General features: G+C 41.5%; 1 protein-coding gene across 1 annotated transcript in view; it reads right to left on the bottom strand.

Annotated features, from left to right (window-relative positions):
• ERBB3 (erb-b2 receptor tyrosine kinase 3) overlaps nucleotides 1–13,707 on the bottom strand; it is a 73,629-nt gene extending 59,922 nt beyond the window's left edge. Inside the window, exon 1 of the mRNA XM_069970025.1 lies at nucleotides 13,510–13,707. Within this exon, the coding sequence (XP_069826126.1) occupies nucleotides 13,510–13,585 (76 nt within the window). The 5' untranslated portion in view covers nucleotides 13,586–13,707. The remainder of the gene's footprint in view (nucleotides 1–13,509) is intronic.
• Between the last annotated feature and the right edge of the window lie 532 nt (nucleotides 13,708–14,239).

Genomic DNA, 14,239 nt, shown 5'->3' with positions numbered 1-14,239 from the left:
TAACACATTTTTCCTGATTATTTATAAATGCTCCCATCAATATTACTCATATAAAGGAGTCATTGCTTGGATTGAAATTTGCTACTGTGTGGGTGGGAATGTTGTCTTGCATTGTCTTTGAAATGTAATGTGGTACCTAGAAGGTATGAGGTGTCCTTAGTTCCCACGTTAGTTGACTTCACAAAAGTCCCAAAAAATCATGCTTCTTACACTGGTTGTAATGTATGCAGGTATGACATATACAACCCAAGTGCTGCACAAGAGCCTCCTATTATTCTATACTCTTCGCCTTTCCATATTCATAATATTGACCCATGTCTTCCTATTCTGTGTGTGCTATATATACCATTGTTTTCTTAGAATTTATCAAATTAAAGTTTGTTCTCCCTTCTTGCAATCAGAATATCAACCTGAAGTGAATACGAGCTACTGGATATCACTTTACGACTTCCTTTTCCTAAAATGTTAACTTTTATTATTAACATATTGAAACTTTGTATCTACCAGCAATCACATCGTGGTCAAACCCCGGGAAGATCATTTCAGAAATCTGCAAGTTATAAGATGTGATTATGGACTCTGAGTAGCAAAAACTTAAACAGACAATGCTGCCAATAAATTTTCCGAACCCTTAAATAAACAACTTCCGTTCATTTGATATTAGTGATTAGTAACATATTCGTTAATCACTCCAAAAAAAGACTCCTTATCCCAGAAAAAACAGCTCTAAAATCTTAGCGACTTGGTCTTTTCCTTTCCTGCAATCTGCTGTCCACTGATTATGGTCAGGGAAAATCTGTCTCTAGTAACAGCTACAGCAGGACCAAACACAGGAAGGTTATATGTCCTGTCTGAAAGGATGATCCACACTCATCTTCAAAGGTAAATTACCTGCTGTATATTGACTGAGCGGCAGTGTGATCCATCCTTAACTTTAGCTTCTGAGCAGCAGCAGTAGACACAGTAGGCCTTCAGTGCTTAGTGTAACCCTTCCTTTGCTGAAATGCTGCTGTTTCTCTCCTTTCTGCTTACATTGCACATTGCAAACCTATTGCATGAGTAACCCCCTTCTCCTCCATATGCCATTTATAGTTGTGTACTGTGTAAATGGTCCCCTAGCACAAAGCATCCTGTTTATCCCAGTGCACTTTCTCATAGTATTGAAAAGCAAGTGCTTTGATTAGCCAGAGAAGTAAGGGAAAGGAAGCCCTGTGTTTGTACTACTTACATAAAACTCACCTCTAGTCCCATCCACTAAAATAGAGAGAGTAAGAAATAGCAAAAGAATTCCCATTCCTTTGTATTTCCAGAATTTTTAGAATGTTCTTTCTTATAATAAATAATCCCTTTTGCAACATATCGTTTAACAGCTGTTATTGGATGATGCAAACAAATGATAGGAGTCATAAAACCTCCAATAAAGATGACTTGTTGCAAAACAGAGTTCATGTATGACTGTGCCCTATGATCTCAGCCAGCTTACCTATATGAGTGAATTCCACCCATATCCTGACCTACATGCTATAATCAGAGTTCTTATACATACAAACAACTGTTGCGGGAGACCGAGATCTACCCTATTCTTAGAAGCACAAATCTGTGTATAAAGCTATACGGTTGCAATTTATTTCACATAGTAGATTTACATTCATGCCTTAAATAACATCTATGGAACTAATACGAGTCATCTGTTAATTGTGATACTTTGATTCCTGGGCTGTCACACTCCTACTATGTATTGCTGGAGGTTATGTGAGGTCTGACAGGGGTTTAGTTACTTACTCTTTTAAAGTCTGCCAACTCAGTTGCTGTTCAAGGTGCCAGCAATGCCATAATTTACAGCCTCTAATACACATTACAGCCTCCCACTTCCCCTCCGAGCCAGGATCCCCTATATCAGAATCAGATTTCCACATTTACAGTTCACTGCACCTGTTATGGAAAGAGCATTGAAGTGATTGTGACTTTAAGAGGTGACGTGTGGCCGCTCCATTCACAGCTAACCAAATGTGCCTAATCCTGACATGGGAGAAGATATTCTCCACCTCCTGGCTGCTCACACTGTGTCAAAGGACCCTCTTATCATGTAACCGTGTAAAAGCCCTATAAGGAAAAAGTAACAATCAGGCTATGTTCCCACTGGATAAAAAGAAGGGCAAATAATGGCTGTAGTTATAAAATGTCAACAGTGTGTGAACATAGCCTTTCTGTGTTTTCAATCCACTCCTGGTTTGGGTTGAAAAATAGTGACCTAAATACTGACCAAAATACTGTGTGGGAACATAGCCTAAGGCTATGTTCAGACGCTGTATGACACCGGCTGTTCCATGACTCGGCCGGGTCGCGGAGCGGCTGGTGTCAGATAAGATCATCCCGGCCGGTACTGCAGTACCGGACGGATGATCTTTAGCGCCGCTGAGTTCTGATGCGGGCGCATCCATGCGCGCCTGCTGCTTGCATTAGAACTCCCCACTGCACACAACGCTGGCTGGGTGCACAAATCTGCGCCCGGCGTACCAAATCTACACCTGCTTCCAGCAGGTGTAGATTTGCGTCATGATTTGCGCCTGCAAGCAGGCGTAAATAATGATAAATGAGGTCAGGAGGAGTACACGCCTCCTCCCCGCCTCATCAAGCCCCCGCAAGCTCTGTCAGCCTGCCCATCGGGTGAGCGGGGCGTACGGGAGTCGTACGCCAGGGAGAAGGGGCAAGTCTGCACCTTATCCCTGGTGTACCCCTGTGGCGTACGCTTCGTAAATCCCCCCTTAGTGTAAACACTCCGGCCGGGATCCCTCAGAAGCACAATGTACGGTTTGTATAAATCACGGCCGTTGTTTAAATTGCCAACAACGGTCGTGATTAATATGAACCTTACGTTGTGTGAACATAGCCTCATAATGTATTCTATTACTGGCCCAAATTTGCCATTTTAAGCAAATGATTGGCTGATTTTTTTTTCTTTTAACCACAGTGAATGGCCATCTGGCATGATGCTGGTGGGATCATGTATACAAATTATCATACACACAACTGATCAGCCACATTGGCCAGCTTAAGGGGCTATTCCCATTTCATTATGTATCCTGTATCCTGTGGATAACATGCTGATCCGTGGGGGCCCTCTATAGAGCTGCCAAACATTTCAAAATGCTTAACTGTTCGGCGGTGAATTCCAATATATAAACTGTAATATGGAGTTCTGTATGTGTTCTATCACTAACAAATAATCTTATATGGATTGCTCAGCTGAAACAAGTATATGACCTGCTTCTAGACAAAAATCGTTGTTTTCCACCAAAAAAAGAATACCAAACGACCAATATGCATAGCTTTCTGTCTTGTAAGTGCAACTAAGGATAACCCCAACCGCTGCCCCAGAAGAAAGTCTGTCCAGACAGTGCATATTTTATACCAAGATGATTTACAGATCAGTTGTCCAATGATATTAATAATGCATATGAAAAATACACTGCTAATAGAATAGAGATATTGAAGCTTCTCCAATAGGATCACTACAGTCCCGCAGCTGAGTAGTATCCACAAAGTATTATGACTCAGGACCTGTCTATGGGCGTGACTATTGCGTGACTTTAGAAGTAGCACAACGCCACCCTGCTAAATCCATTATCAATCCTGGACTTCTAGATTTCACATACATGTTTTTCTCCATTCTTTATTCTCGTAGTTGTACAGACTAAAGTGAATGTAATAATCCAGAAATGTATGAAACCAATCTAAGTAGTGCACGAGCCATATTATTAACCAGATTCTGTGTTGTTCCTTTACACTTGATACAGAAACGCGTGGGTTATCCCATTAGAGACTACTGTTACCAAAGAGCCCTTTATTCCAATGCTTCAGTGCATATGTGATTTAGCACTTTCCTGAAGGATCAAAGTCTTTCTCTATATTGAATATATCGTGTTTCCCACCATTGTGCCATGCACATCAGAACAAAGCGGAAGCATGTGGTGATCCCAGTGCCCCACTTATTATAAGTCACACATAGCAGCGTATATATATTCTAGTTCTAATGTCATCATTTGCATAGTATCCTGTTGGCTGTACTACTTGTCCTTACAATTTCTATTGAAGTCAGGCTGTTTGCTTTATATCTATTGATGTAACCAAATACTTCACATGTTTTCTAGTTGTAAAATACACTGTGTCCCTGTATCCATGCCACCCCGGCTCAGTAATGTGCCCACAGGCTGACTATCTTTCATTGTTACTTAGCGGATGATATAGTATGATCAAACTCCATATACCTGCATATACCTTAAAGCGACTCTGTACCCACAATCTGACCCCCCAAACCACTTGTACCTTCGGATAGCTGCTTTTAATCCAAGGTCCGTTCGGCAGGGGATGCAGTTATTGTTTTAAAAACTACTTTTAATCCGGCAGCGCTGTGTCTAACGGCCGGGGCTTACATTTGTATATGCATTAGGCTGGCACAACCTCTTCTTCCCTCCACCCCGCCCTCCTCAGCATTCAGAATGATCCAGGAACATTTACTGCTGTTTCAGCTTTGCACAGGTGTCTTAACGACCCAGCCCATGTTCATTACGCACAAAGCTGGGGAATAGAGAGCAATCTGCCTGGAGCTTTCCTAATGATGAGGAGGGTGGGGAGGAAGGACAGAGAGGGTGTGCCAGCCTAATGCATATACAAATGTAAGCCCCGGCCGTTAGACACAGCGCTGCGAGTTTAAAAGTTGTTTTTAAAACAATAACTGCATCACCTGCCGAACGGACCCCAGGACAGATCTTGGATTAAAAGCAGCTATCCGAAGGTACAAGTGGTTTGGGGGGGGGGGGGGGGGGTCAGATTGTGGGTACAGAGTCACTTTAATTTCTGTATTGCATCACATTATGCTTCTATCGTTAGGAACCAAACCCAAATATTCTGTATTTCTTAAAAGGGTTGTCCTATAATGAACATTTATAACCAAAGGATAGGTGATAGGGAATCCAAATGCATGATGGGAATTGTAGTTTTGCAACAGCTGGAGGGCCAAAGGTTCCCCATCCCTGACCTAAAGAAAGGGCACACAACATATCCTCATACATAGGTTCCTAAGTAGTATGTTTTGATCTTAGACACCTGCTGCTAACATTTAATAGTAGTATATACTTTGTCTACAAGCCCTTAAGTCTCTGGAGTCCCATCAACCAGAAGTGAGAATACTGCCCAAGGTGACAGAAAACATTTAGTAAGCTGTAAACCTGTTCCACCTGCTGCATACAGCCTTCTACCGCTGCAGCTGAGATCAGGAAATGAAGTGTATAAATGTACTATCACTCAGCAATCCTGTTCTAGAGCAATAAAACCTGCCATCCTCATACCCACAATACACTGGGGAAATGCTGCAGGTAGAGCAATAAAACCATAAGGAGTCCACAACAGCAGTGCTAAAGTGGCCACTGTCTCCACAGTCAGCTTACATGGTACTGCACAGACAGGGAAGGTGAGCAACAATGATCATCTCCTGACAAGTCATGGAATGGGATATATCAGGCCTCAAGGGAACAGTAGTCAGTGCCTAATGCGGGTGTGTTGGGAGCAGTTAGGATATGTCCAAAATACGGAATCATGGCGGATCACCCTCCGCGGATTCCACAGCTCGCTCCCGCTTGCTGGCATATCCGCTGGTCCCATAGGCTTCATTCTATGGTTTGGCAGATTCCGCTGTCCACCCGAAGAATGAGAGTGTTCATTGTTCGGGTGGACGGCGGAATCTGTCAAACCATAGAATGAAGCCTATAGGACCAGCAGAGTTCAACAGCGGGGATTCCGTTGTGTGGACATACCCTGAAAATGGGAAAGTGTAATGAAATGAGGGTGCGTTTACACAGAAAGATTTATCTGACAGATTTTGGAAGCCAAAGCCAGGAACAGATCTGAAAAGAGGAGAAATCCCAGTCTTTCCTTTATTACCTGATCCCTGTTTATAGTCTGTGCCTGGTTTTGGCTTCAAAGATCTGTCAGATAAATCTGTCTGTGTAAACGCACCATTACTCTGACAAATTGTGATGACTACATGATGGGTCCAATCGTCTCCGAAATGGGAAGTCAAGTCGTCTGTTTCTAGTGTACAACAGGACCTCTCAAAAATGATGAACCAGGGACAGGGTCATAGGGAGCCCACGGCTTACTGATCTGCATAGGGTCTCTGCTTGATCCCACCTAAAAGTTACTGTACCATAAATTACTGAAAGATGTCAGAACACATAGTGCATCAAGCTGACCCATGTCCACTGCTGTGGACATATGAGCATCAGAACTGGACCATGGAGCAATGGAAGAAAGTGGCCCAATGTAATTATTTTTTCTTCCACATTAAATGGACGGGCAGGTGCATGTGTGAGACTTATCTGGGGGAAGAGATGGCACCAGGACGAATAAAAAAAACAGAAGGCAAGCTAGCAGAGGCAGTGTGATGCACTGGGCAATTTTCTGTTGGGAAACCATGGGTCTTTACATGTATGGTACATACCACCAACTTGCAAACACTGTTACAGACCAAATACAGCCCTTCGTGGCAATGGTTTTCTCTAATAACAGTGTTCTCTTTTAGAAGGATAAAGAGAATTGTTCGGATAATTTGAGGAAAATGACAAAATAATTCAGATCTGCTACCAATGTCTAGGTGCCAGATACCACAGGACACCTTCTGAGGTCTGGTGTAGTCTATGCCTCAACAGACAGGGGGGGGGACCTACCCAATAGAAGGCAGGTGGTTTTAATTTTATGGATGATTATGGTGCGTTTACACAGAGAGATTTATCTGACAGATTTTTGAAGCCAAAGCCAGGAACAGACTATAAACAGAGATCAGGTCATAAAGGAAAGACTGGGATCTATCCTCTTTTCAAATCCATTCCTGGCTTTGGCTTCAAAAACCTGTCAGATAAATCTGTCTGTGTAAACGCACCATTAGTGTAAATATCCAGATGAACTCTAGTAGCTCCTAGTCCATATGATAGACAGGGAGCGGTATTATACATGAGGCTTTTAAAGTAGAACAAGGCTCCCAATATTCGCTGGACCTTCAGTCTTTGAAACTCACAATATTGTGTGGTGCTGAAAAGAATAATGGACTATTCTGCTGAGTCCTCTCTGACATTGAAAGGAAGAACAGTTAGTTTGGATTTTTCTTCTATATCCTGGTTAATGTTGATCCAACACAGTTGAAAACAGAATATACTAGCACTAGCAATAATTTAGTGGTCTTTATTTTCTGAATCCTTTGTTATATAATAGGTAATACAGACTACTTCCTCCTACATATAAATTATTATACTAATGGACTCTTTGTAGGCAAAACTGTAAAAAAAATGTGAAACTGTGAAGCAAATCTCACCTTATCAAAACCTTAGTGGTAACATACTCTATTTTAATAAAATGTATTAAATGTATTCACACACTCCAATATTTAAAAGGGCTGTTGAACCCCAGAAAAAAAAACTTTTAAAAATACAAAAGAAGGCATACTCACCTGCCCTGATCCCCTGCAACTGCCTGAGGGCTCCGTGTCCCCACTGCACAGTACTACTTCCTGGTTCCTGCTACATCAACCGCCATCACAACTGCCTGTCTGGAGACAGTGGTGACCTGTTATACTCACTGACTGAGAAGGCAGTTCTGGTGAGGTCAAAATGTCACAGGAACCAGGAAGCAGCACAGTGTGGTGACTGGCAGCTGTCGGAAGAGAAGCTGCGAGGGCATCAGGGCAGGTGAGTATGGCTTCCCTTTTCATTTTCACTCTGACGTTCTTTAAAAAAAAATTCTGGGTCAGGCCATTCTAACTTCTTTTATCATCATACATAACATCAATGGATCACAGGTGTAAAAAAGAAAGAGAGAGTCCAGAACCCTGAACACTTCTGAATATTTTTAAGCTCTGCAGTCTCCTCATTCCAGTAATTGGTGGAGGACCACACTTCTGTCCTCTGGCGGGGGTCCCAGAGGTGGGGCCTGCTTAGAACCAGCACTGACCATGAAGTGATATCATACCCTAGCATTATGACATCACTTCTTATAAAGGAAGTTTAATGACTATGGAAAAGGTGCCATAATGCTGCGTTTACACGGAATGATTATCGTTTTAATTTTCGCATAAACAATTGCATTTGAGCGATAATCGTACAGTGTAAACACAGCCAACGATCAAACGACGAGCGAGAAATCGTTCATTTTGATCTCTCAACATATTCTTAAATTGTCGTTCGCTGAAAATTCGCAGATCGCTTCGTGTAAACAGTCTTTCGCCGATTGACCCTATGTAAAAGATGGGCTTAAGCGATCTTAAAAACGATTGCAATAACGATTTTTCTTACGAATTTTCAAACGATTTTTCTAACGATTTATTTGTCTAAACGCTGATCGTTATGAAACCCAAATCGTTGCTTCAAAATCATTAAACAATCAATTGGGCGGGTTATCACTCCGTGTAAACGTAGCATAACATTTATCAATATTGATTAATCTGCCCTTGCAGTAAATATGTTAGGGGTCACTTTGAGAAGACTGGCTGCTATTAAACCAGAAGTCATTTGCATTACAAATGCTTTGCATGTGAAATACACAGGTAAACAGATGATGTTTCAAGAAATCTCAGAGCAGCCTCTTCGGTTACATATAATACACCCAAATGCATCAGCACCATCTCCCAACAAACACACAGGTATATCCAGGTAATAGCACCTCCCTAGTAATGGTGTCCAGCAGTAATGCACATAAAGCTTGGCTGTGAGGGCCCTATTCCACCGGACGATTATCGTTCGCATAATCGTTAACGATTAACGATCTCAAACGACCGCTATTGCGAAATACCTGAAAACGTTCACTCATTTCCATGGAACGATAATCATTACTTATGATCGTATTTGCGATCGTTTTTTCCTTCGCTATTGCGTTCGTATCTACTGCGAACGACCGAACGACGTCTTATTCAATGCAAATGATTTGCAAACGTTTTGCGAACAAGCAACGATAAAAATAGGTCCAGGTCTTATAACGATTTCTCGTTCAGCCGTTAATCGTTAACTGCTATTCAAACGAACGATTATCGTTGAGATTTCGAATGATTTAACGATAATCGAAACGATAATCGTCCAGTGGAATAGGGCCTTAACTCCCATGCTGCTGCCAGCACCTGACTGGCACAAGTGGCCTAGTGGGTAAATGTATTGGTGCTGTTATTGAACCCTGCCCAGTGCTCCTAACATGTTCATTTATATAATTCTTTTTTATTCAATTTTGATAGCGGGACTGAGAAAGAAAAGAAGACTGACCCGAATCTGCTGATAGTTTCCCTTTAAGTTAATATATGGAAAATTGGAATGTTATGACTGCCCCTTTAAAAAGTGGCTGAGCATTTGCCCCTCGGCTCCCTAGGTCAGGATCTATAGTAACTCTACTGAGCCCATCTTCTGCAATATGTCACATAGAGAAGTGAGCAAGAGAGTGAAGCACCCAGACACCTTTATCTAGAGATCGTGAGAGTCTGAACATCCAGACACTGACTGATCGAAACTGTGAGACAAAGTGACGCTTTAAGTGATTCTTCAATAGATTGTGCTGCAAATATCTCATATTAGTTACCTACATCCACATTATAACCACGCTCTAGATGCAGCTACATGGAAATCCATCAGTATATGTTCACACATGGAAGACTTATCTTATAGTCACATGTATGGAAGTGGTGGAACCATACTCTTTCATCTCATGCGGCATTCCCTGACTTTCATTTATTTGAACAAATGCAGATGGTATTGAGGCAGCCAGATTGAATCAGAAACATAGAAGAGTGCCTGGTCCATCTAGTCCGCCCTTATATTATTTCCTTAATAATAATCTTAGGATAGATATAGGTTTATCCCAGGCAGGTTTTAAACTTACTTACTGTGGATTTACCAACCACATCTGCTGGAAGTTTGTTACAGGTATCTACTACTATTTAATACTATTTTCTTATGTTGCTTCTGATCTTCCCCCAACTAACCTGAGATTGTGACACCCTGTTCTTGTGTTCAGACTCTTATTAAAAACCCTTCCCTACATGTGTGGCACCACAAGTAACAGCAAGCAGATGCACATGATAACAATAATAATACTAATACTACTACTACTACTACTACTACTACTACTACTAATAATAATAATAATAATAATAATAATAATAATATTTATATAACACCAACATATTCTGCAGAGCTTTACAATTCTGGGGGTACATATATAATTTTAAGCAAAGCTGTCTAGCTGTCCTGTATATATGGCATGTATTACACTACCGCCCTGTATATATGGCATGTATTACACTACCGCACTGTATATATGGTATGTATTACACTACCGCACTGTATATATGGTATGTATTACACTACCGCCTTGTATATATGGCATGTATTACACTACCGCCCTGTATATATGGCATGTATTACACTACCGCACTGTATATATGGTATGTATTACACTACCGCCCTGTATATATGGTATGTATTACACTACCGCACTGTATATATGGTATGTATTACACTACCGCCCTGTATATATGGTATGTATTACACTACCGCACTGTATATATGGTATTACACTACTGCACTGTATATATAACATGTATTACACTACTGCACTGTATATATGGTATGTATTACACTACTGCCCTGTATATATGGCATGTATTACACTACTGCACTGTATATATGGCATGTATTACACTACCCCACTGTATATATGGTATGTATTACACTACCGCCCTGTATATATGGCATGTATTACACTACCGCCCTGTATATATGGTATGTATTACACTACCGCCCTGTATATATGGCATGTATTACACTACCACCCTGTATATATGGCATGTATTACACTACTGCACTGTATATATGGCATGTATTACACTACTGCACTGTATATATGGTATGTATTATACTACCGCCCTGTATATATGGCATGTATTACACTACCCCACTGTATATATGGTATGTATTACACTACTGCACTGTATATATGGTATGTATTACACTACTGCACTGTATATATAACATGTATTACACTACTGCACTGTATATATAGCATGTATTACACTACCGCCCTGTATATATGGTATGTATTACACTACCCCACTGTATATATGGTATGTATTACACTACCGCCCTGTATATATGGCATGTATTACACTACTGCACTGTATATATAGCATGTATTACACTACCCCACTGTATATATGGCATGTATTACACTACTGCAGTGTATATATGGCATGTATTACACTACCGCCCTGTATATATGGCATGTATTACACTACCGCCCTGTATATATGGCATGTATTACACTACTGCACTGTATATATGGCATGTATTACACTACTGCACTGTATATATGGCATGTATTACACTACTGCACTGTATATATGGCATGTATTACACTACCGCCCTGTATATATGGCATGTATTACACTACTGCACTGTATATATGGTATGTATTACACTACTGCACTGTATATATAACATGTATTACACTACCCCACTGTATATATGGCATGTATTACACTACCGCCCTGTATATATGGTATGTATTACACTACCGCACTGTATATATGGCATGTATTACACTACCGCCCTGTATATATGGCATGTATAACACTACCGCACTGTATATATGGCATGTATTACACTACTGCACTGTATATATGGTATGTATTACACTACCGCCCTGTATATATGGTATGTATTACACTACCCCACTGTATATATGGTATGTATTACACTACCGCCCTGTATATATGGCATGTATTACACTACTGCACTGTATATATAGCATGTATTACACTACCCCACTGTATATATGGCATGTATTACACTACTGCAGTGTATATATGGCATGTATTACACTACCGCCCTGTATATATGGCATGTATTACACTACCGCCCTGTATATATGGCATGTATTACACTACTGCACTGTATATATGGCATGTATTACACTACCGCCCTGTATATATGGCATGTATTACACTACCCCACTGTATATATGGTATGTATTACACTACTGCACTGTATATATGGTATGTATTACACTACTGCACTGTATATATAACATGTATTACACTACTGCACTGTATATATAGCATGTATTACACTACCGCCCTGTATATATGGTATGTATTACACTACCCCACTGTATATATGGTATGTATTACACTACCGCCCTGTATATATGGCATGTATTACACTACTGCACTGTATATATAGCATGTATTACACTACCCCACTGTATATATGGCATGTATTACACTACTGCAGTGTATATATGGCATGTATTACACTACCGCCCTGTATATATGGCATGTATTACACTACCGCCCTGTATATATGGCATGTATTACACTACTGCACTGTATATATGGCATGTATTACACTACTGCACTGTATATATGGCATGTATTACACTACTGCACTGTATATATGGCATGTATTACACTACCGCCCTGTATATATGGCATGTATTACACTACTGCACTGTATATATGGTATGTATTACACTACTGCACTGTATATATAACATGTATTACACTACCCCACTGTATATATGGCATGTATTACACTACCGCCCTGTATATATGGTATGTATTACACTACCGCACTGTATATATGGCATGTATTACACTACCGCCCTGTATATATGGCATGTATAACACTACCGCACTGTATATATGGCATGTATTACACTACTGCACTGTATATATGGTATGTATTACACTACCGCCCTGTATATATGGTATGTATTACACTACCCCACTGTATATATGGTATGTATTACACTACCGCCCTGTATATATGGCATGTATTACACTACTGCACTGTATATATAGCATGTATTACACTACCGCACTGTATATATGGCATGTATTACACTACTGCAGTGTATATATGGCATGTATTACACTACCGCCCTGTATATATGGCATGTATTACACTACCGCCCTGTATATATGGCATGTATTACACTACCGCCCTGTATATATGGCATGTATTACACTACCGCCCTGTATATATGGCATGTATTACACTAATACATGAGTGCTCACAACTATATGTACTCATCATCATCATCATCATCATCATCATCATCTCCTCTCATCAGCCCCCTGTATCTGTCACATCCCAGCACCTAGCTCCTGCACCTTTAAGACACACCTTCCCGAAACTGCTTCACACAATGCCTCAATGCCGGGTCAGTCAGAATGAGTAAATTACGAAAACAATCGCATCAAAAGGCTGAGAGGAGAGAACAGGTTCCACAGCTCCCCGGAGCAGCTCCATGCCATCTGCAGCCAGCAGTGCCCATCCACAGCCTGGCACAGCCCCTGGGCTCCTGCCACACTAGGGACCTCCATGCCCTCCGCTGTGCGGCCAATGACACGCATGGACTGAGAGGTGGTGTTGGTGACTGTATACACCTGTGCGGTAACGTCCTCTATCAGCCGCTTACCGTTCTGAGCGGAGACCAGTTCCAGCATAAGACACAGGAGACATAGGACAGTCCATCTCCCCGGTAAATGCTCCATCCTGGGCAGTGAGGGCTAATAGCCACCAGTGGACATGTCACGCGTGGAGCAGCAGAGCCGTGTGTGTGTCGGTAGTGTCCCCGTATACAGCGCAGCGCCCGGTCCCAGCACTATGTGACAGCGCTGCTCTCCTCCACATTCCTCATTCACGAGAAAGTTACCAAGGCCCCGCCCACCGCGCTCCTGATTGGCTGAGAGCAGTCAATGGCTTCAACTCCGAGTTATGGAACGGCTGCCCGAACTACCTGCGTGACGTCACCAGGTGCACGCGGCCTGGATTGCTCAATAACAGAATGCCGGACCCATGCTGTGCACAACGGTCATGACGTGAGCCGTGACGTCATGCTTAGAGCCAATAACATCGGTGGCACCAAGCTGGAGGGAGAAGGCATAACTAGAAAAGGCTGGACCCCGTGGCAATTTTTTATGACGCAAATTTTTTGTCTTCGCCGATTACTAACAATTTGATCAGAATGGGTATAACGATCATTTTTGAAAATATTTGAACTTGCCAACGTACGCAACTGCGTAATATATACGCTTTGCACCTGATAATTTGTACACATGTGCGTAGACCAAAACATACCCTTCTACTGTACGTTCCTTATTTGTTCATGAATGTTCGGCGAACACAAACCGATTACAATAATTTTT

Source organism: Dendropsophus ebraccatus, chromosome 5, assembly GCF_027789765.1.
Source record: "Dendropsophus ebraccatus isolate aDenEbr1 chromosome 5, aDenEbr1.pat, whole genome shotgun sequence".
Classification (NCBI taxonomy): Eukaryota; Metazoa; Chordata; class Amphibia; order Anura; family Hylidae; genus Dendropsophus; species Dendropsophus ebraccatus.
Note: the sequence above shows the minus strand (reverse complement) of the source record. Positions and strands in the feature narration are given on the sequence as shown.